At 43.3% G+C, this 22,843-nt stretch overlaps 1 protein-coding gene across 1 annotated transcript in view; it reads left to right on the forward strand.

The window, feature by feature from the left end:
- pxdn (peroxidasin) overlaps positions 1-22,843 on the forward strand; it is a 57,915-nt gene that overhangs the window by 9,241 nt on the left and 25,831 nt on the right. The window contains exons 2-11 of the mRNA XM_023394738.2: positions 4,185-4,256; positions 6,142-6,213; positions 9,746-9,817; positions 11,792-11,863; positions 14,507-14,578; positions 15,643-15,812; positions 18,373-18,490; positions 19,576-19,745; positions 21,205-21,477; positions 22,330-22,605. Coding sequence (XP_023250506.1) covers positions 4,185-4,256; positions 6,142-6,213; positions 9,746-9,817; positions 11,792-11,863; positions 14,507-14,578; positions 15,643-15,812; positions 18,373-18,490; positions 19,576-19,745; positions 21,205-21,477; positions 22,330-22,605 — 1,367 coding nt within the window. The remainder of the gene's footprint in view (positions 1-4,184; positions 4,257-6,141; positions 6,214-9,745; positions 9,818-11,791; positions 11,864-14,506; positions 14,579-15,642; positions 15,813-18,372; positions 18,491-19,575; positions 19,746-21,204; positions 21,478-22,329; positions 22,606-22,843) is intronic.

Here is a 22,843-nt window from a genome sequence, read left to right on the forward strand (position 1 = left end):
GAGGCTGCTCACTTTCAGGCTTTCTATTTGGACCTAGAATAGTGTGTCAGCCCCTCTGCAGGGCTGTTAGCCTCACTGTTTTATAGCTCCCACTGGCCAAGTGCCATCAAAACACATTAACAGGAGTTAACAGACTCATTTAATAAGTACTGCAATAAATATCATAAAATGTTCTGTAATTTGTGCTCATTTTTGTGTAACAACTACATTGACTGTTCGCTGAAGAATGTCTTGTTTACTAAATGCCTTCTTCTTGTTTCTTCCTGTATTTTTCCCCCTTGGGGAGTGACTCATTCTTGTCCCCTGCTCTTTTCTTGTACAATAAACCATCACAAAGCAGCTTCACAGAGCGTCTGCCTCCTCTGACACAATGTAGTCATTACTTCCTGTTTAATTGCGGCGAAACAATTGTGGATTTTTGCTTTCATATGTAGATCTTATGAATCAGTGTCAGCCTTATTGCTCTGAGCAGGGGATGAAGTGCGATTTAGTGTGAGACAAATCACTGTCTCCGGGTTGTGATGGATGGGCAGGGTCAGAGTTTTTATCAACAGATCTGCAGACAAAACAATCACTCAGGCAAACACACAGGTCAGGTCAGAGTGCCAGTGCTGCCAGTCTGTGATCTAAAGCATCTTTTCAGTCTGGCTCACTGTGAAGACTGAGAGCAACCTGTGAGATACACTGGTGCTGATGTCATCAGCTCCAGTCGACACCCTGCTGCAGCAGACAGCACTCTGCTTGACTCCGCTTATTTAGTCTTCTGTACAAACAAAGTCATCTCAGCCGTGGAAGTGAGACACACGCACGCACACACACACACAAACACACAGAGGCAAAACAACATAGCTATGGTTCAGTTAAGAAACTCACATTCACCCACAGCAATCAACAGTGTGTGTAGTCATGGTAATATCTATTAAGGGGGTTTGAATGTATATGTTATGTGTGACAATACAGTATGAGACGAACGATATTGAAAAGTGAATTCAAAAGTGACCATTCCCACTAAAATCTTCATGCATCATATGCCCTCATGTACACGAAACATATTTCTGTATTCATGGGAGAGGTGACACCTTCATTTAGTCTGAATTTGGGCACACAGGATGTGATGGCGAGGCAGAGACACTATCCGAGTGTTTGTTAGTGAGTTGGTTGTGGTTTTTCACCGTATTTGTAGTTGAAAATTCTGATACGGTTTTCATTTCTGCTGGTAGCTTCATGTGACGACTTCAGCCGGTGAAGTTTTGTGTTTGTCACCTTTTGAGCTTTTGTTTGGTGTCACAGTGACGTTTAATTGTAAATTGTAAAAAAGCAAAAATGGTTTCATTCTTTACCCAGGTAAAATAAACAAGGTTTTCTTAGTCTACTCTACGTCTTACACACGGTTTAACACAGTTCACCTTTATTGTTGTTGAACGTGCCTTTCCACTTTTTTTAAATCAAGCGCTTAACTCGGGTAGCTATCAGCTAACAGATGTGTGTGTGTGTGTGTGTGTGCGTGCGTGCGTGGTGAAATGATAGCTCGTCTGGCTGCAGTGAAATTTAGCTTCAAGTCTGAAACAAATTGTATTTTGACGCAGATCTGGAGTTGACCTATTGAGTATGTGGGGTGAAGAGGATCCTGTTTGAGCCACTTCAAGCTTTTCCATGAATTCTTCTGAAACAACCATGACCCTCAGCAGAGATCAGAACCACTGATTTCATGTGCAATGTGCCCCTCAGACGGGTGCCGCCTAAACCAGCACGTAGCCCTGCTCCCCTTCTCCTCCCACTTGCCTTCATCCCTCAGAGCTGGAGGCAGGCAGGCAGGCAGGCAGGCAGGCAGGCAGGCAGGCAGGACAGCCCCTGCTTCAGCATGTCTGGGCAGTGCACTCTTCGCCATGGGCCCGCTGCCTGGAGAGACATGTTTTCCAACCTCTTCACCCAGCACTGATCCTTGTTCTTTCCATGGAAGACCCTCACCCCTCTCTCCATTTAGAAGACAGCTCATTTTCTTAGTGCTCCAAATACAACAAACATGTTGGTGTTAAGTTCTCTTGTTCAAATGTTCTAATTTCTTAGGTATCATGGTTTAGTCAAAGCTAGCCATTCATTTAAAATCATGATCAGCAGTGCCCATCCTCTCATTTTGTTAACTGTAACATCTTTGATTAAGTTATTTACCCATACACCTTTGTCATGACATGTTTTTGTGAAGCTCTGGTTTTGAAGAGTGCTACATAAATAAAGATGTGCTTACCCCTGCACTCATTACCTTGACATTAAGAACACAATGAAGTTCCTCACTTACTGACGGTGGTGCCAGAAACAACAGTATCACCATAGCTGAAGGATGTTGCTCACAAAGCACGTCAGTTAGAGAAAAGCTCTTTGAGTGGATTCTTGCGCGAGCTCTCAGCCTATATAAAAGGAAGTCAGCATATGAAAAAGCTGGACTCAGTCTGATTGGATCCATATGTGAAGGCTTTTACTGAGCGAATGACCCATAAACATTTCACTGGCTATGAAATCAGTTGATTTTCTCTTTTTTTTTTGTATTTCACAGAAATACAAGAAAGCAAAAACTCAGGGAAGTATAGCTTTATGGCTCTTTGCCTCATGTGCATAAAGGGAAATAGACAAGATGGTTGCTAAGCTAAGAGATCCAGCATCTAAATGAAATCAGACGTTACTTAACATAAGAAGAGCAAAAAAACTAAAGCGGCTTTTATTTTCCTCCAAACTGAAAGAAAATCTCCAGATTCTCGTCACTCGGGTGTTTTTACAGTTTTGCATAATCAGTGAAGTATGTTAAGTCTGTGTGACCCAGTCCCAGAGTATTTACTTTGTAAGGTCATTGGCTAACAAGAATGCTGGTAGACAGTCCAAGCTGTTGCTGGGTGAGTTGAGGTTTTATAGAGGAGAAACGTTGATGCAGCTCTCCCTCACCTCTGTGCAGCGATCCATCCGAATGCTCTCTTCATCTGTCTGGCCGGAGGTCTTCCTCTCAGTCGTCTCAATGCGCAGCCTGTCTGTCTACCATGGTTGTTGTGGATCAAATCACCAATAAAGACCCATAAATTGCTACAGGGTGTGTAGTACTAGCTGAACTTATCTTACAAAAATACACTAATCAAATGGTTTAGCTGAAGGTCAGATGACTTAGAGCCCAAGTTCCACAAACATAACATCACTGTTCAGATGAGACGCTCAAATTTCACATCACACACCGCAGCTGGTGACGCCACTTGGGGTTAAGAAATGATTTTACCTTCACACGGCTAATTGCAGCATTAGCGTCTTTAGCTTGTCACTTTCAGGGCATATGCCAAGTCATTTGTTGTAAGACCAAAGAGTGATTAGTGTCACGTCAGCCTATAGCCTATTATCATTACACAGGAGACAGACACTGCAACCTGCTGAGAGCTGCAACTTAGCCTTGTGGTTGTTATCTTTGGGGCAAATGTTATATAAATGTGCTCTCATGATTAAAGCTTGACAAAGACATTCTTGTGAGGTGACTAATGTGTCCAATTATCCTTCAGGGTTGGCTTTGCTGTGGTCTTCAGTTCATGCAGATGTGTGCATCCTGCTTTGTACACATTAAAGGTCCCATATCTTACACTTTTTGAGTTTTATTTTGAACTGTTGATCCATTAGAAGATATATTTGTTTTTTAACCAAAAACCATCTCCTCTCTCAGGCTTCTCTCTGGAGCTCTAGTAACAACAGGTCGGTGAGCCAATCGGAAGAGAGGAGGCTCTGAGCCTCTCTTCATATTGGCTGACTATTTTCTGAGTGATCAAATAAAAATATAGCAGGTTTAAGGTAAACACCTGGAAACCAAATTCTGCAAGGTTGGATGTTGGGCGGAGCTTGGGGCATGTCTGAGAGCTGTTACTGCTTTGTTGTGACGTCACAAAGTTACAGAAGTCCTGATGGCTGGTTTTAAGGCTCAGTTTCTGAATACAGGCTGTGTGCATTTCTCTGTGGACTGAGGCTTTGATACTTTCACAGTATTAATATAGAACCTAGACCTGCTTTATAATCAAACAACACATGGGAATCTCTCCTTATACTACATGGGACCTTTAAGAAATCCTCCAAGTGTAACTATTGAATCTATGCACAGCTTTTCTCTGTGGTTTATTTAATGATATACTTTCTTAAATATGAACATATTTCCTTTTCCTCTGCAGAGACCTGAGGTTCAACAAAATCAAGGATATACAGCCGGGCTCCTTCAGACGATTAAAGAACCTCAACACACTGTAAGTCTTCGTCACCGCTCTGCATGCACAATTGTGAACTTCTGTTGACATACGGTATATCCTTGTTTTTGGTATGAGATTGTTCCCTACATAACATTAGGGTAAAAGGTGGTTGCAGAGTATCCACATCCTGTTAGTAAGAAATTTCAGTGCCTCAAGAAGACTCCTATTGAAAATTAATCAAGCCCATTTCCTTTAAACAGCACTCTGCAGAATGATTGTCACTTCCTCACAAAGTCCTGTTTGCATTACACACACACACACACACACACACACACACACACACACACGCACGGGCAAATTCTTGCACTGTTCTGCTGTGGTTTCACACATGTAGGTCAGCTCGTAATCTGTGAGGAATTTATTTTTCCACTTCCACCCACAGGGCTATTTATCATATGTCCAGCCTGCTAGATGGTGCATTGCTAAGCTAATAAAGCAGAAATGTTCCAAGTATTGTATTTTTAATGGTCAGTACATTAGTTTAGCAGCCGTCTTGAAATGTTGGAGGAATGCGTGCGGCATCAGCTCATGTGGCCGCATCAGTATCTCGAGATGGTCACAGTTTAGACTGCTCAGCTGAGCTGCTAGAATGAATCAAACACACCTCACGTTATTCACATTCTTGCAAACATTATTGAGATGCTTTCTCATCTTACAACAACGCTGAAAGTGAAGCTGATGTGTGAATTCAGTTATAGATCCATGATAGTTAATAAACATGAGAGTATGTGCAGGGTACGGACATGGTGGCTTAGATTTAGTTTCAAAGTGAAGAGAAGTCCTTTAAGGCGGGAGAAAAGCCCAGCTTTTCCTATCAGCCAGGCAGCCAGCCATTTGGACTGTTGAGGGCTTTATATCCTGAACAGCTCTTCGTGGTTTCAGGCTGCAGTTCCACAGACTGAACAGTCCTAAAGTCTATCAGTCTTTGTCTAATATCACTGTTCAACAGACAGAAGTATGTCTGTAATGTTAGATGAAGGGGAGAGCCTTCTGTCTTCTCTCAAGTTAACCTCTGTAGATTTCCTATCAGAAGCTTGTTCCTACAATAATGTCTTGTTTTTGTTATGTTACCACACAGACAATAGAAGAAATGATTACAAACCATTACAAATGCAAGTGCAGATTTTCAATCGCCGCCCTCCTGATCTCATACAGCAGAACAAATCGAAATAGTGTGAACAAGCTGAGACAGTGGAAAGAGGGCAACCGATACAAACAACTGCAAGTTACATTATACTACAACTTGTCTTGATATAGACATAGCATACGCCATTTAGAATTAGCCAAGACCAGACTTACGCCCCTTTCCATCGGCCAAAAAACCTGGGAAGATTCGCTAACATCAGGCTTTTGTCGGGAACGGAAAAGGGTTCAATTGGCATTCACACCCAGGTCACATGACTCTGCAGTAGACACGGGTATTTCTCGGCTCCGGCTCCGATCGGAACACATGGGTGAACACGCACATTTTCATTCCTTTTCCTGCTGTAACGTCTTTCAGAGCACAGACACTGTAGACACACCTGTCACCTGCCCAGCACCGTGCTGTTACACCAGACACAGCGCAGCTACACAGAGTGAGCTGCAGCCCCGAAATATTTTTTTTTAAAAATACGCATTCGCAGACTGAAGCGCCTTCACACAGAGGCTCCGACACTTTTACAGGAGCTCCAACCAGGTAATGAGACGTGACAGATCTGTTTCACCAGTTTGCACGGTGGCTAGCAGCTCACTCTTCCTCCACTCTCTATTTAATGCAGGGATTTACCTGCATTAAATAAAAACCCACTTATACCCGCAAACAATGATTGAAAAAGGGTATAACTGTCATATTGGTTACTGTCGTGTATCTGCAAAATCACCTGTTTTCTTTACTCCACAGCCTCCTCAACAACAATCATATACGAAGGATCCCCAGGGGGGCATTTGAAGACCTGGAAAACCTCAAATATCTGTGAGTTGACTCATGGCAATATTTTTTCTCTTTAGATCTTGAGATAATGTATTTTTGTTCTATGAGTCTCAATAGGGAAAAGGCCAGTGTTTAATCAGTCAGCAGAAAAAGAAGAAGCATGGTGAAACACGTCGAGACACTTTGTTGCAAAAATAAAACATGAGTGTATAAGACTGTGAAAGTGGAGGACAGCTGATGCTGCTGGAAATATATCAGCGCAGTTTGCGGAAACGGCATCAATGAGAAGTCTCCCCTTTGTCTGATCCTCTGTACTTACATGTCTGGAAGTCCTGACCTGCAGGCACAGCTGAGAACAGAGGAGGGTTTGAGGTGTGTGTAGCCTCAGGGTTTCGCTTTGTTAGTCACTTACATTACCATCCCACCGGCCTCAGTTGTGGTGACAGCACTGTCTGTGCTCACAGTTAGTTATGGTCTGAGTTCCTCACTTAGATGTTAGAAGACCTACTTACTAAGGCTGATTTTCACAGTCAGCACTTCTAACTAATGCAGACTCTTATACATGACTCTCCTTTAATATGTGTTCATCATCTGGGATGTGAAAACAGATTCACAAGTCAGTCAGAAAAAAATAAAAGTTGACGTCTTGGTCATAGCTCAGTTATTATTTCCTAGTAGTATTATTAGTTCCTGCCAGACTGCTGACAGCACTGTCAGCCAGACACCATATCAGAGCTGACCAGCTGCTGTCCAGCATCACGCTGCCCTCCATTTCCATCACCCGTCTCTACTTCCATCACAGTTTTCATTTTAAGACAAGACCAGCTTTGTAAAGTTTACAGCGTGCCGTACTGTCGCTCCTCCATCTGCTCGTCTGCTTTTAGAGGACAGCTCCACTACGTACAATATTCTCACACTGGGACAGAACTTGAAGATATCTAATGGGATGTTTTGTACATCTTGAGACTAAAGATGACATCACGCTTGATGTCGTCCCTGATTGGGCAGAGCTAGTGGTCTGCATAGGTCTGTCTGGCGGCTGATGAAGACACACCGTATCAGCAGCATCACTGCTAACGGCCCGTGTGTCTGACGTGGTGTGACACTCTGTTACATCACTGTCCAGCTTGTATTCTGGATAAGTGCTGCACACTTGATACGAGATCATATACTGTAAAGCACTCAACAAGAGAGAGGAAGGAAAGGGTGAAGAGGGGGGATGTTTTCTCTCTTTCTGTTGTCAACTTACTGAAAAACAAACACAAACATCCACATTCCAGGGACAACCCCTCCCCCTCTTTATGTTGTAATTAATCGCAGCTATTCAGTAGCTATAATTACAGACCCCCTCTCGCTTTAAAGCAGAGATGATCTAAAGCCTGCACCGTTGCCCCAACCTTTGTGATTAAGGTAAGGTGCAGCCCACCCCAGCCCCCTCCCCCCTTCTCCCCTCCCTGCTGATTCAGTGCTCTATAGCTGCGGGCTAGATCGTATCTCCCTCCTCACCTCTTCACTTCCCTCGGACCCCGTTAAAAAGTCCACCCCCTGTCTTCTTTCATGTTCCTCCCAAGCTAACGGCCGGGCGGCTGTCGACGCAGCGGCCCCTCTGTCCCACGGCCACCTCCATAAACAATCCAAACAGAGGTCAGCATGCCTCTTTGTGGGAACCCTGCACTGTTTGTTTTTTCCTTTTCCAATGATTCAGTCGGATTACACCCATCTGTAAATATCTGTCAGTGTATTTATGACAGGAACAGACTCTTTGTTGGGGTCTGTACTTGCATCAAATTATATTAATGTAGGTTTCCCTTAATGCGTGTTGATGTAGATCATTTAAGTGATCGACGGAAGTCAGGAAAAAAAAATCCTCTGGGGTCTTAAACCAAAACCTAAACAAAACGAGTTTTGCACAAACTGAGTGATTTTTGTGATGTGTGCTTTCAACATGGCTGTTTATAAGTGCACACTGTCTCCTCTTGGATGAGTAATACCACTATCTAAGGATATGTGGTCAAGTGAGGCCTCTTGAGATTTGAGCCCACAACTTCCAAATCCTGTTTCCCATGTAAAACCTCACACGCTAAGCTTGTGCACACACACACACACACACACACACACCCACACCAGAGGCAGAGAGCTGCAGTCAGCAGTGTTTCACATTCATTCACAAAGTCATCAGGATCATGTGGGGGAGGTCTTGGGGTATTGTAATAACACTGGTTACTGCAGTGTTGCTAAAGTAAACAGATTATACTAAATGATCCAAGTTTTCAGCATCATCATTATTTTTTACAGAACTGCTCTGCATGGGAATGTAATAATAACAACAGTTTTGGTTTGTCATCAGTCATTTTCCAGTAGAAGGGCCTCGGGTGTTAAAGCAGCAGCATATCTCTCTTAGCTCAATTTGTCTCTATCATTTACCATATTACATATGATGAAGTTGTTTATTTTTTGTATTGCTATGGTAACAATCCTGAAAGCGTTGACACAGATAGGTTGTAACATATAGAATGGCATGCAGAGACGAAGAGATGTTTTACTTTTCCATACATTTTGTCACTCGTGCAGAGATCTGTATCTCCCATCATGCCTCATCGTGATGGTGGGAGATGAAAAGGCAGACAGCTGTAAGCCTGGTTTCACATTTCTTCAACATGAACGATGGAGGGAAGACACGCTTTCTTTCAGTGTGCTCAGACACCACGTTGATCCTATACAGGCTGCATAGGACATGAGTCTGTTTGAATGTGGAGGTCACCGAGAAAAGTGGAGACGTGGAGAAAAGATCTGACTCACAAGGAATTTATATTATATACATACATATATAATAATGATATTATATTATTTATTGTTTGTCCAATGATAATGACTCATTTTTATTTGACGCACACCGTGGTAACAACTATATTTTCTTCCTTTTTCCTGAGGTGTGCAAGTATCTAATCTTTTCTTTTATAATGTAAAGCTTTATAATCTGATACTAGGACTCGTTAACTGCATTATGAGGGCTTTATAGTATTATATTTTTCTGATAAAAGTCTCAACGAGCTGTGTGAAAGTGTGTTGATTTTATTACTGTGTGATGTTTTGCGCAGTTTTACAATGACACAATGATCTGTGAAGTGCTCCGTCAAACAGAGGAGTCTTTTTTGGGACCACAGTCCATGTCGAATTTCTATTTAGTCAAGCACATCTGTAGCTGGAGCGAGAACGCACTGTGAACATTTACTGTAGATGTGGCAATAACAGTTGTAATGTTACGGCCAGGGCTCAACATTGAGCTCAGTGCAATAAGTTTTAATTGTGCAGTGTGACTGATTCTCTCTAAACCTGTTCCAAATCCTCACTAGTTTGTAGAGAGTTAGCCTCCTCCACTCGTCTCTATCTACAGTAAACACACTGCACAAGTAGCAGCACAACATGCATCATATCGTTTGAAAACGGCAGCTAAACAGTCAGTGTTATTTGATCAGATCCTCCCTTCCTTCTCTCATAATAACCAGGCAGTATTCAGATGATCCTGTGTGAGTGTGTGTGTGTTACTAATGTTACCGATTATCTCTCCTTCCAGCTATTTGTACAAGAATGAAATCCAATCAATTGACAGACAAGCATTTAAGGGGCTTGTCTCTCTTGAGCAACTGTAAGTGACCAACTTCCTCGTCCACCTTTTCCCTCTGCTCGCCCTGCTGCTCCTCCTCCTCCTCCCACCTACTGTCTCTCTGTCTGTAAACCCCCCCACTCATGAAGCCTGGTAAGGTCTGCATGGTTATTAGTGATTGATGAGCTATGATGTCACAAATGTGATGACATCATCTTTTATGAATACTTGACTGTGAAGGCCTTACACAGATGTGTATAAGAGACAGCTTGTATGTCGCGCTGACCACCTTTGATCCTCCTCTGCATGAGTCGCATGTCTTGTGGTCAGGACAACGGACCATGCAAAGCTTCAAAAGCATGACGGCTAGCCCAGTGTTGCGCTGGAGTCGCAGCCTCCACTTTAGAGCCGAGCACGACTCGCATATCTCAGCTGTTACTGCAGGAGCCGCTCCTCCGCTCCAGTTTGTTGTAATCAGTGTTTATTTGTGAGAAAACTTCAGCGTATTATGTGTGTGATTAAAAATTCAACCGCTTCCTGTAAGTCATGACACTCAGAAGCTTCTAGTTTTATGCTGCTTTTACAGCAGAGTATCTTGATACACTAGCATGTTTGACACATTAGCACATTGCTTATTGATGATGTTATAAGTACGGATTGTATTTTCAGGATAGTCATCATCATGCACAAGTATGTGGATAAGCCAGTAGGTCATTATCACAACCAATAGGGCTGGTCTGCAGCTTCTCCTCAGCAACACAGTTGGAGGAGACTGTGACTTATACCTCACTCTAACCGTATTAACAGAGAACAAATGGCTAATTCATGGAGTAAAAGCTATTCCAACAGCAGGCTCCATGCCTGGCAGCTGTTTTGAATTTTGCTGCAATAATGAAGGGTTTCAACTGCGGGTGACAGGTTTTGAGTCAGATTGCACACACTTTAATTTTCTTCAACATACACCCTGGGCAACAGACGCCAAAGGCTGAAGTCACAGGCTTCTCTAGGAGGAATAAATAACTCCAAACACCTATATAACCCACAACCATGCAACTGTTGATTTTTTTTTTTTTTATCAGCAGGTCAGTGGGTTTGTCAGTGATCATAGGAGGATCACGCACAAATAGGAATAATCTAGTCTTAGGTTGTAACAGCGATACTGGGTCTCACACAGTTCTGACAGTGTAGTGAAATAACTGGTGTGGGATGTTCATTCATCCTAGAGGAGGGATTAAGTGGCCTCTAAAATGAGTTTACTGCTGGCTTCATTAAGCCTTTTTGTCTTTCACTTGTCTGGACTGTTATGTGTTTTTCTCCTCTGGCCACTCTTCAACACATACTTAAGGCAACACCCAAAGACATAATGTTGGACGTTGAGCACAGCTTGTAAAAACACAGTTGAGATACACTTAGAGATCAAACTAGAATGGTTTTTCTTGTGTGGAGGAATGTTGCATTTTATTTTACAATCTATGCTGCTTCAGTCTGTCTGTGTCTGTCTGTGTTGCTGCTGCAGCTAAGCTTTCCCTGCCGAAACAAGCAGACACCCAACTGAACCCTTACAGTTACCACACAGCTATCAGTTGGATTTCATTTCCCTTTAACCTTTTAATTTGTAATCACATGGTCTGATCTATGTTTTCTCAGCTCAAAGGCTTTTGGGATTTTGTGTTTGCACTCCATGAAATAATGGTTGTACTTGCTTGTCACCTGTGGGCAGTGTCATTTCCAACCCAAGCCTTCAGCTGTAGATTTATATCTTATATCTGTCTAAGATGAATGCCTGATGTGCAAACTCCTCCTCCTCCTCTGTTTGCATTCATCTAGAGCTTCATATCAGCTTTTCTGAATGTTGTATTTCAGTAATCTGAAGTGCCAGGGATGGACAGGTGACACTTCAGTGGTCTCACTGACCCCCCCTCTTAAGGCCAGCTAGGACAGTGACATTATATTTAGTCAGACAGGGAGCCCTAATCCAGTTTTACTGTGCTTTCTCTACACTTTGTTCTTCTCCAGGTACCTGCATTTCAACAACATCGAGTCTTTGGAACCGGAATCTTTCACCCACCTACCAAAGCTGGAACGACTGTAAGTTCATTTTCTGTTAAAGGTCAACTCCATGGCAGGTAAATCAGTTTAATTAATGATTAAATCAAGCGCAATCTAGATCTGATGTTTATTAGTGAAACCTGGTTCAACGATTGAGTTGCTATTTTTGTTTAGTAATTTCAATGAGTGAAAACAGACATATTATTGAATTTCTGCAGTCAGGCTACATACTTAAACAGTTACAGGTCACCTAAATGCATTTAAACGTTTCGGAAGACTGAACTGAACTGTTGTCTGTCGTTTGCATTGAATTCGACTGTTGGTGATTTATTCACGTTGACAACCCCAGGGCAGCAGTACCAAAGAACTGTGTTGCTTTCTGGGTAACTATGGACTGACTCAGCATGTGACAGAGCCACACACTGGAGGACTTGATCATAAGATAAGATAAGGTATTCCTTTATTAGTCCCGCAGCGGGGAAATTTCCAGCATCACAGCAGCAAAGTGGACAGTACAAAGAAAGAAAAACAGATTGCCAAATGACATGAAGCAAAATACTTAGAAATAAATAATATAATATGATAAAATGAATTAGAATATAACATGTACAATTAAATACAAAAAGTAGCAGCAGATGACCTGTATTGCACATGGTGGATTGTCAGTCTTTGGCGTGTGAGGTCACTGATAGCGGTGTTTGTTGTAAAGTCTGACAGCAGCAGGAAGGAAAGACCTGCGGTATCTCTCCTTCACACGCCGTGGGTGCAGCAGCCTGTTACTGAAGGAGCTGCTCAGTGCTATCAAAGTGTCCTGCATGGGGTGGGAGATGTTGTCCAGCAGGGATGAAAGCTTAGCCCTCATCCTCCTGTCGCCCACTACCTCCACTGAGTCCAGGGGGCGTCCCAGAACAGAGCTGGCCCTCTTAATCAGTCTGTTGAGCCTTTTCCTGTCAGCAGTGGAAATGCTGCTGCCCCAGCAGACCACACCATGCAAGATGGCTGATGCCACCACAAAGTCATAGAAGGTCCTCAGGAGTGCGCCCCCCCCCCCCGCACTCCAAAAGACCTGAGTCTGCAGCAGATACTCTCTGAGGGTCTTAACATCTCTGAGGTCGTCATGACTGACTTCAGTTCTAAACTTATATTGTGTGATGAATGCATTTTATTGATGCCACTGCCCCCGCTAAAGGAAAGATAGTGGTCCCCCACTGGTCCAAACTTAAAAAAGCGACTGTTGGTGAAAAACAAATCTAGGTTTATTATGACATCTTTAATAAGAGACATTGCATTTATAATTTAGAACTGAGAAATGTAAGGCAGTCTCTTCTTTTCTAACATCATTGCCAAAAACATCGCTAAAGAACATGTGTTATTTACTGCTGTTGGGCCTCTAGTATTTGTTTTGATGAAGTATCCTGTGAAAAATAAGGTGGGCTTAATTTAGCTGTTATTTCAATGTGTCAGATCCATATTTAACACATCAGCATTTAGGTAAAAATAAAGATCAGATTGGACTAAGCAGATTATAAATATTAAAGGACAAAAAAGGGTAAGTTGCAATTTACCTCCAGTACTCCTACGTTTTTCCAGTGAAATCTGTAAAAGGTTATCTTTATGTGAGGACTTCATATTTTACTTAGTAGTGACATTATTATTGTTGTCCATGACCGCAATAATAAAACCAGATCTATAAAATAGTTTCCATGAGGCCATAATGTTTCACAGTTAACATGTCTTTATCCTTTGTCAATAAACGATCCATCACATATGTTAGTGAGATGACTTAAAGCTGTGGTTCTCCTGCACGCAGATTACCATGATGTTTCATATGTAGGCTGGTAGTCCCTCACACTGCCTGCGAGAGCTCTGCATATGAACCCTCCTGTCAACATGCACATGTGATGTAGTCGATGCTGCTAAAACTCTCCACCAGATGTCAGAGGGTCCTGTTAAATTCCTCTTTCATTGTCCCTGTTTATGGGCGAGTGGCTGCCCAGTATATCCATACTTCCCAGTCTCTAGAGAGGCAGAGGAGGTGGAGGGACACCTGCAAAAAAAAAAAAAAAAAAAAAAGAAAAAGGTGGAACGGGGAGTGAAAGAATTCCCAGGTGCACAACTGAGTGGCTTGTTGTGGGAATATCTCCATGGTCACGGTCAAAGCAGTTTCTCTGGCGACGTGTCCAGAGAGCATATCTGTAGATCAGCTTCCTACAGGTTGGGATAGAAGATCAGCAACTGGATCAAAGATTATCTTGATTTATAGTTATCTAAAAATGAACAGATTCAGGGAAATGTTTTGGGTGGAGCGTTACATAAAAAAAAAAAAAAGAACATTTTTGATGTTTGCTTTTAGCCAAGAAATAAAAGTCTCAGGGGTCATCAAGTTGAGCTGCCATAGCATGTCTGGGAAGATGATCATATTTCTTGTCCAATTTGGAAAATGGAATATGATATTAACAAAGGGAACACACTCAATATTTGTACATATAAGATATCAACTGTTATTTTGGGAAATTAATTTTGAAAATGTTATTTTTGAAAACAATTTATTCATTCAAATTATACAAATTTCTCTTGTTAGAGTCGCCATTTATAGACTCCAGACCTGCTGCATAGTTGTAGCTAGCCGTATAGATTTGGGCACTGATGAATCATCTTAGAGTTTTTCTCTCTTTTCCTCAGGTTTTTGCACAACAACAGAATCACCCAACTCGTCCCAGGAACCTTCTCTCATCTTCAGGCCATGAAGCGATTGTAAGTGGAAAAGCTGTCTAACAACCGCTGGAACAGCTGTGTGAGAATGCATGCCTGCATCAATTTCTGTAGTCCCCCCACCCACCCCCCCATGACACCCTGTCTCAAGTGGGGGCTTGTGTGTCGGTTAAATGCCATGGAACCACACTACGCTGTTCTCACGCTTCTTTGGCTGGAAGACGGTTTCTAACACAGGCTCACAGTCCTTCCCATGGTTCTCTCTTGTTGAGTCAGCTGCAGTGGAGATTGGAAGGGACTGTGCAGGGTGGGGAAAAGCAAAGAAAATTCTATTATCTGTCATGCACAAAAGATGCTTGATTTTCCCCCATATATGAGAATTTGAGGTCTCTGAGGCTGTTTAGATCTAACACAGCTCCTTCCTACAGCCAACAGATAGTGAAGAACAATCAGTGGTTTGGCTTCTTCCCATTGTTTTTCTCCCCTCTTGTCTCAGTCATTCATGAGCTTTTGGTTTTTGTTAGATCCCAGGCCAGTGTGCTTAAAAAGAGAGAAACCTGCAGAGACTAAGACTGACTTCACTCTGATTATTGGAGGATATGTAAATAAATAAATGATCCATTAGGCCTTGAAAGGCTGCATCTGTTCATAACACACTTTCATCTAAACCAGTTTATCAAAGAGAGCTTCAGAAAGATAGCCTCACCAGTGTAAATCATTGCCAGTTCAATTTTCTGAACGGCATGTCATGGATAATGGACACATTGTGGTAGAAGTGAAAGCTGGATCAGTTACCAGAAGACGAGGCCAGGCCGAGAGATAGTTTCCCACGGCAGGAGGATAGTGTCTTCCAGTCTGGTCCTGCTGAGCCCCACTGTTTGGACTGAGCTGGGCCGCGCCAGGCCGTGCCAGACCAATTTTAGCTCATAAACTGCCAGAGAGGATTTGCCTAACACTGCTACACACACACTCACACACACTCTCTCACACACACACACACACACTCAACCCTGCAGTAACATGTCACATACTGTATGCTTTATGTATGGACTACGTGGCCATGTCTCATTGATCTGTGTATATGCATCTGTACATGTTGTGTTCAGGCGACTGGATTCCAACGCATTAAACTGTGACTGTGAGCTGCTGTGGCTGGCCGACCTGCTGAAGCAGTACGCTGAGTCGGGTAATGCCCAGGCCGCCGCCACCTGCGACTACCCCAGCCGCCTGCAGGGCAGATCGGTGGCAACGCTCACGGCTGAGGAGCTCAACTGTGGTACGGAGAAAAAAAAGAGTGCGATGTTTCTGATTTCATGGGATGTTTGTTGGCACATGCAGAACAGGCACAGTCATGTATGTAGATTAATGTGGGGAGGGGTTTTCATAAATGGACCAGTTTAATTTATACTGTGAAATGTATTTTAAGACTAGGGGCCGGTTTCACTAAGATATCTCAGACTGGTCTGTTGTGTTGGTCCAGTCCTCATGTTGCTCATAGTTTTGTCTAATGCAAGTCAGACCGTTTCACAAAAATAAAGACTGACTCATTTTAATAAAAAAAAAAAAATGAGACACCCTACCCCCAGGCTAACTCAAACCAAGACCAATGTTACCATGGTAATAATCAATGACACCAGCGCTGACCAGAAGCTTCCAACAACAAGACACAGGAAAACATGGCTCATAATATGTGGTTTGCTAACATTGTTGTGGAGAGAGCGATGAGAAGTTATTTTTTTCCAAATCAGATGTTTCTTTTTATTGGTTCACTCTAAACTGACTTTCCAAAGTAAAATGTTATTGTAATTGTTGAATTCTAAATTTTCTCTCAAATTTTCTGTCTTAATTTACCCAGAATTCAGTGTACCACAGTCCAGCTTCAGATAGTCAAGAACTGAACTGCTTTGTGCAGCAGATGAACTCAGACGTCTATCTGAAGTCTGACTGATGGTTCTATCTGAGCCACAGTCAAAGTCTGTCTTTGTGAAACTGGCCCCTGATTGTTTTCAGCTGTTGCATTATTTTGTCATCTGTAGTGGAAATTAGCCTGATTATCTCTGTGGAACTTGAATGTGTTGCAACATTAACAGCATCAACCAGGGAGGACCACCCGATTGAAACCTAATTGAGTTTTACATTGAAAAAAAAAACACATATCTGGCAAGCACACGTGAAGCCATACACACATGGCTGCATAGCATCATGCATGTGTTTTCCATGTGCCTATTCTTACGCACACTCTCCCAACTTAAAGCAAAACTATAGTCTATAAACCAGGTAAGCTTAGTCAGCCCTGTTTCGTGTATACACACACACACACACACATACACACACACACACACACACACACACACACACACACAGGTGTATCCTTCTTTTGTGTCTGAGGTCTGCAGGCACCAGCTGTTTCAGTCTTCACACATCACCAGCTGTGTCTCTGGTCTGGGTAAAATATGAGTCAGGAGCCCCTGAATTTGGCCTCCGGTCTCTCTAGGATCAGACCACCAGCAGCTGCTCAGTCCATCTATGAGATGAGGATGCTGCGTATGTGTGTTTGTGCGTGCGTGCGTGCGTGCGTGCGTGCGTGCGTGCGTGCGTGTGCATTCATGAGTGGAACAGTGGCATGGAGTAGTGCCACTGGTATTGAAACTTTCTTCTGATGGCTGCGATACATGAATATGTGATGTAACCTTTGCTCTTACATCATGATTAATTAATGTCATTACATATTTTAGAATTGGAAAATTTAAGTTATAAGAAGAAGAGGATGGCGTGGTGAAGAGATTGAAGGATAATTTAGTTGTCTTAGGAAAAATAGCTGTGGCCAGTAGAAGTGGTTTGAGATGTTTCAGTGAAGCAGATACTTTTCTTCTGCCATGAAAACAAGTCGCAGCTAAAATCCACTCTGACCAACATTCGTTTAAGTTGACCACAGCTTCTATTGTATGAAGAAGGCAACTACAAACATTTTATGTGCATTGATTGTTTTATATTCAGTGCACTGATTTGATACTTGATACTTTGATACCTTTCAACACTGCAAGTAGAGAAGAAAGTGCACACATTTCAGTGTGCGTCTGCTTGGTGCATGTCCAGTTGGTTTCTATAACAGTAAATCCAACCGTCTTAACTCTGTGTTTCATTCAGCTTTCACTGAATGCTGCAGTCTGAGGCCAGACAGGCAGGCTATTTGGCAGCTGACTGTAACTCAACCGCATTTAAATCTCTGCAGCTAATTTGATGGCCCCAACGTGCCCATTCTTGCTCAACGCAACCCCCCCCCCACCCCCTCCACTCCATGTGTCTGCATAGCGAGGCAGCGGCAGGGGAAGAATGTCTGCTTAGAAACATGGTGGACACCACGCCCACCTCCCTCCTTCCTTATTCTCTCCCCCTGTAAGCGGGGCGGAACAATGCACAGCGGGTGGAGCAGCTGTCAAAACAGCCACCCTCCTTGAGATGAAGTGCCACCTCCCTGCACAAGTGGTGTCTGATGAGCATCCGCATCGGGCCTTGATGGGTTACCACAAAACAGGATTTCCAAGCCACTGCAATCACCCAGCCCCAGTGTTAATGTGGAGTAATTTGGTGGTAAGGGGAGACACGGGCTGGTGTTCTTAGTCTGAATTTCTGCAGCTTGTTAAGGGGTGAGATTTGGTTTACATGCTGGTGGACACAGATTTATCCCCATCCCCATGGATTCTTCTTTATGTTAAAAATGTTGATGAAAGAATGCTTCTAGATTGTGGCAGGTGGGACTAGAAGCTTGATGCAGGTACATACGTATGAATGGATATGCATTTACACCTATCATCCAATCTGACCTCCTCCTCCAGAGGTACCCAGGATCACCTCAGAGCCCCAGGATGTGGACGTTACATCAGGGAACACTGTCTACTTCACCTGCAGGGCCGAAGGCAACCCCAAACCACAGATCATCTGGCTCAGGAACAAGTAAGACACTACATGTTATGCACCAATGTTACGCCCAGTATGTAACTTCTGCAGCTAGGGGTCTCTCAATCAAAACAATAACAAATGACGGCTTTGGATGACGTCAAGAAGTAGTCTGGGATCGTGGGAGTTGTCTTCACTACCATTGCCGTAAGCTTCACCTGGTTTGGATTCCTTCAGTATCAGTGGTTCAGGAGGTTTTTACTGGAAGCCAAATTTTACACAGAGGTGTCCTCCTCTCCAAATCAAACAGACTCTGTGATTACAACGGTTAAAAACACTGAAGGAAGCTGTTTCACATTAATAGTCATTGTTTGAGCGACGCTGTACGGAGGACAGAGACTCAGGGAAGAGTTGGAGGTGAGATTGATGCTAACCTTTGTTCTGATTGTTTCTCTGATAACTTATGAAACAGACGTTCAGCAGGTTTTTACCAGCAGCCGAATTATCCACAGAGGTTTCCTCCTCTCCATAACAAACACACCAGGGGATTAAAACCAGTAGAAACACTGAATAGAGTAGTTTCACTTTAAAAACCAGAGATTCAGCGACGCTCTTCAGTGACACAGGACAGGACGTCTCCAGCAGCTGGGAGCTGAGCTGTCTAACTTTTCCTCAGCTTGTTTCTCTGATAACTTCAGATCCAGACGTCCGACGACTAAAATCCTTCATCTGGTTCAAATATAGAGCTGAAACTCACCAAGGTGTAAAAATTGTATCTTAAAAATGTGGCTTAAAACTGGATAAAAAGTCAATTTTGAGCTTTTGGCAGGCAACCACAACACTGACACATGGGTATAAGGGATATGACATCAATGACAGGCTTTGAGCTAGTTCCAGTTTAAAGCTGATATAATGCATGTGATCAGGCCCCATAAATTGAGTCACTGAGTTGTGCCATTGCCATTCCCATTTAAAAAAAAAAAAAAAAAAAAAGGTAGGGATAAAGCCAATAATTACACAGCCATCACTGATAGTGTTATTATGATTATATGGAATTAGAAAAGCACAGTATGAGAATATATTGTATACATGTATTGGTTTATGTTTAATCAGTTGTGTGTATCTCCGTTTACTCCTGGCAGCAACGCTCTAAACATGCGTGACGACAGTCGTCTGAACCTGCTGGAAGACGGGACGCTGATGATCCAGGACACCAGGGAGACAGACCAGGGAGTCTACCAGTGCATGGCCAAAAACGTGGCTGGGGAGGTCAAGACTTCACAGGTCACACTGCGGTATTTCGGAGCCCCCTGTAAGTGGCTGCTTTTAACCTCAACCTCTGCTCATCTCAGGCAACCTCTTAATTACTGAAGAGTAGTAGTCTCAGTCATAGCAATGTCCAGGAATGTAATCTACATCACAGATTAAAGGTCCCATATTTTACACTTCTCCTGTGTTTTATTTGAAGTGTTGATCCATAAGAAGATATATTTGTAGTTTTAAGAACCAAAAACCTTCTCAGTGTAGTTTTATATCTCCTCTCTCCGGCTTCTCTCTGGAACTCTAGCAACAACAGGTCAGTGAGCCAATCAGAAGAGAGGAGGCTCTGAGCCTGATTGGCTGACTGTTTTCTGAGTGACCAAATATAAATAAAGCAGATTTCAGGTAAACACTTCAGAACACAGGCTGTGTGCTTTTCTCTGTAGACTGAGGCTTTGATACTTTCACAGTATAAATATAGAACCTAGACCTGCTTTATAATCAAACAACACATGGACATCTGACTTTATACTATATGGGATCGTTAAAGCTTCAGCCAGGTGTGCTATGACAGGCTCCTGCTGATAATGTTCATGTTTAGCAGGAAGTGGAAAAATTAAACGTTATTAATGAACATTAATGTAGTCTTTAACTTGATGTATTTCCACATTCATTGGAATTGGAGAAGAAGTGACGTGAGGAGTTGGATTAAGGTTTTGTGAGTGAGATATCCTAGTTTAACTATAGTGTCATTGGGGGTGACACTATGGTTTACCATCAGTATGAGATGATGTAGGGAGTCTGTGCTCTGAGTAGCACTGAGGTTACCTGCAGAGTTCAGCAGGTCAAATAACTGGGATGTCCCACTGAGCCGTGAGCAAAGCCTGCCGGCTTTCATGTCAAAGTTTCCCTCCACACACTCACACAGACACACACAAGTACATTCTGTCCTCTCTGTCTCTCTCTGTCTCTCTATCTTCTGCCTGACACATATACACACTCACACATCAATCAGTCATAGTGCCAGTAGTTGTCGCCGTGGGAGATTAGCAGGGCCGTCTCTAGATGACCCAAGGGTCATCGCTGGGGTGACGGATGACCCCGGTGACAACCCCTCGTTAAGGAACAGTTTCTGAGAGCAGATGTTGTGCGTTTCCTGTTTCTGTGTCATTGTAAACGCCAGGCCCCTCGCTGTGTACATATTTCCTCTGACTCCACTGTAACCACTGGCCAAATATGGACAGGATGCGACCACATTCTGTTACACATGAAGGAAGTTACAGTCAAAGACAAAGTGGCGTTATTGATGATCATTGTGCATGAACAGACCTTTCAAATGTTTCTCAAAAGCTTTCTCTGTCATCATTTATTCAGGTCGTCACTGGTTACCTAATACCATGAAATTTCTCAAAGCAGACAAATGAAAAATGTTATTACCTCTCATCTAATTAACCTAACCCCATTCCCACGTTCTCACCCCCCCCCCCCCCCCCCCCCCCCCCCCCCCCCAGCACGGCCAAGTTTCGTGATCCAGCCCCAGAACACTGAGGTACTGGTGGGAGAGAGTGTCACCCTGGAGTGCAGTGCCACAGGCCAGCCACAGCCCCGGGTCTCCTGGACAAAGGGCGACCGGACCCCGCTGCCCAATGACGCTCGCATCAACATCACCCCCTCTGGAGGGCTGTTTATCCAGAACGTGGTCCAGGCCGATGGGGGACAATACACCTGTTTTGCCTCCAATAACGTTGACACCATACATGCCACAGCTTATATTATTGTACAAGGTAGGAATCGGAATCCATTTTGCCATTGGATTTATTAAAAGATAATGCTCTCTTCTAGGGGGATTTTCTCAGCATGTAAATATTTGAACATTCTCACTGTGGTTTAAATATTGTTTGTAAAAAGCTTCCTGCATCTTGTGTTTTCTACAGCATCATCTTTTTACTGTCCTTCCAGAGTTTCAGCTTGTTTAAAACTTTGGCATGGGCCTCAATAAGAAGCTATTAATTAGCTATTTATCAATATAACAGTGCTTTTCAACCGATATCTACTCACACTAGTTAATGTAGTGATTGTTTATTGCTATCTCAGGAGATATCAGCTGTTATCCTCCGGAAGATTTTCTGTGTGTAAACCACAATTGGTCCAGATGTGGAAGTAGGATCTGACAATTGTGCTGTATGTGGGCCAGATTCAGGCATATGCTGGGCCATAAGAAAACAAGCACGTGGCCCAAGTATGGGCTGAATTTATTTTGCTATCTGGGTCGTTATTGTCGTCAGACATCACAGGAACTCATGTTATACAAAGTAAATTCAGTCAACAACAACAAGAATGTGAATCAGGTGGCAGCGTCTCCCCTCAGCGTAAGGACAGCTCTCGCATGAAGCCGAACCCCTCCACACTGATGTGATTTCCTACTTGTAACTCTTAAAATACCTTGTTCCAGAGCTTGCAGATGTCAGCTCTCAAATACCAAAGATGTGTGAATCTGTTAGTGTGTCTCTTGCTGATATTTACAAACAAGATTTTTATATTGCTCATGCTATCAGTTAAGCTGATGTTTATTCATCCTGCCACTTAATTTGTTATGGATTCTATACAACCCCCCCCCCCCCCCCTTCTGCCTGCAGCGATCCCACAGCTCACAGTCACACCGCAGGACCAGTCAGTCCTGGAGGGTCACACGGTGGACTTCCCTTGCGAGGCGAGCGGTTACCCACAACCAGTGATCGCCTGGACAAGGGGGGGCAGCCCGTTACCCCTGGACCGCCGTCACGCGGTCCTGTCTTCTGGTACTCTCCGCATCACTCGGGTGGCAGCCCATGACGAGGGCCAGTACGAGTGCCAGGCCGTCAGCCCTGTGGGGACTGTGCAGACGGCTGTTCAGCTCAGCATCCAGCAGAGAGGTGAGGGAGTAGATGATGCTGTTCATTGTAAACTGCCTTCATTAGATTAATTAGAAATTAGATTCATTGACAAAAGATGACTGAAGCCAGGCTGCTATGGTGAACATGGAAATGTAGGTTCTATAACACAGGCAACTTAAACATACTGCTGGAACCTGGCCGCCATACACAGGCTGCTATAGTGTCTGCCTCTTCAAACACTGTGTGTTTGTGCAGGAGGAGGAGGAGGAGGAGGAGG

Source organism: Seriola lalandi, unplaced genomic scaffold (assembly GCF_002814215.2).
Source record: "Seriola lalandi dorsalis isolate HSWRI2012SDOR001 ecotype SW California unplaced genomic scaffold, Sedor1 jcf7180002054953, whole genome shotgun sequence".
Taxonomy (NCBI): domain Eukaryota; kingdom Metazoa; phylum Chordata; class Actinopteri; order Carangiformes; family Carangidae; genus Seriola; species Seriola lalandi.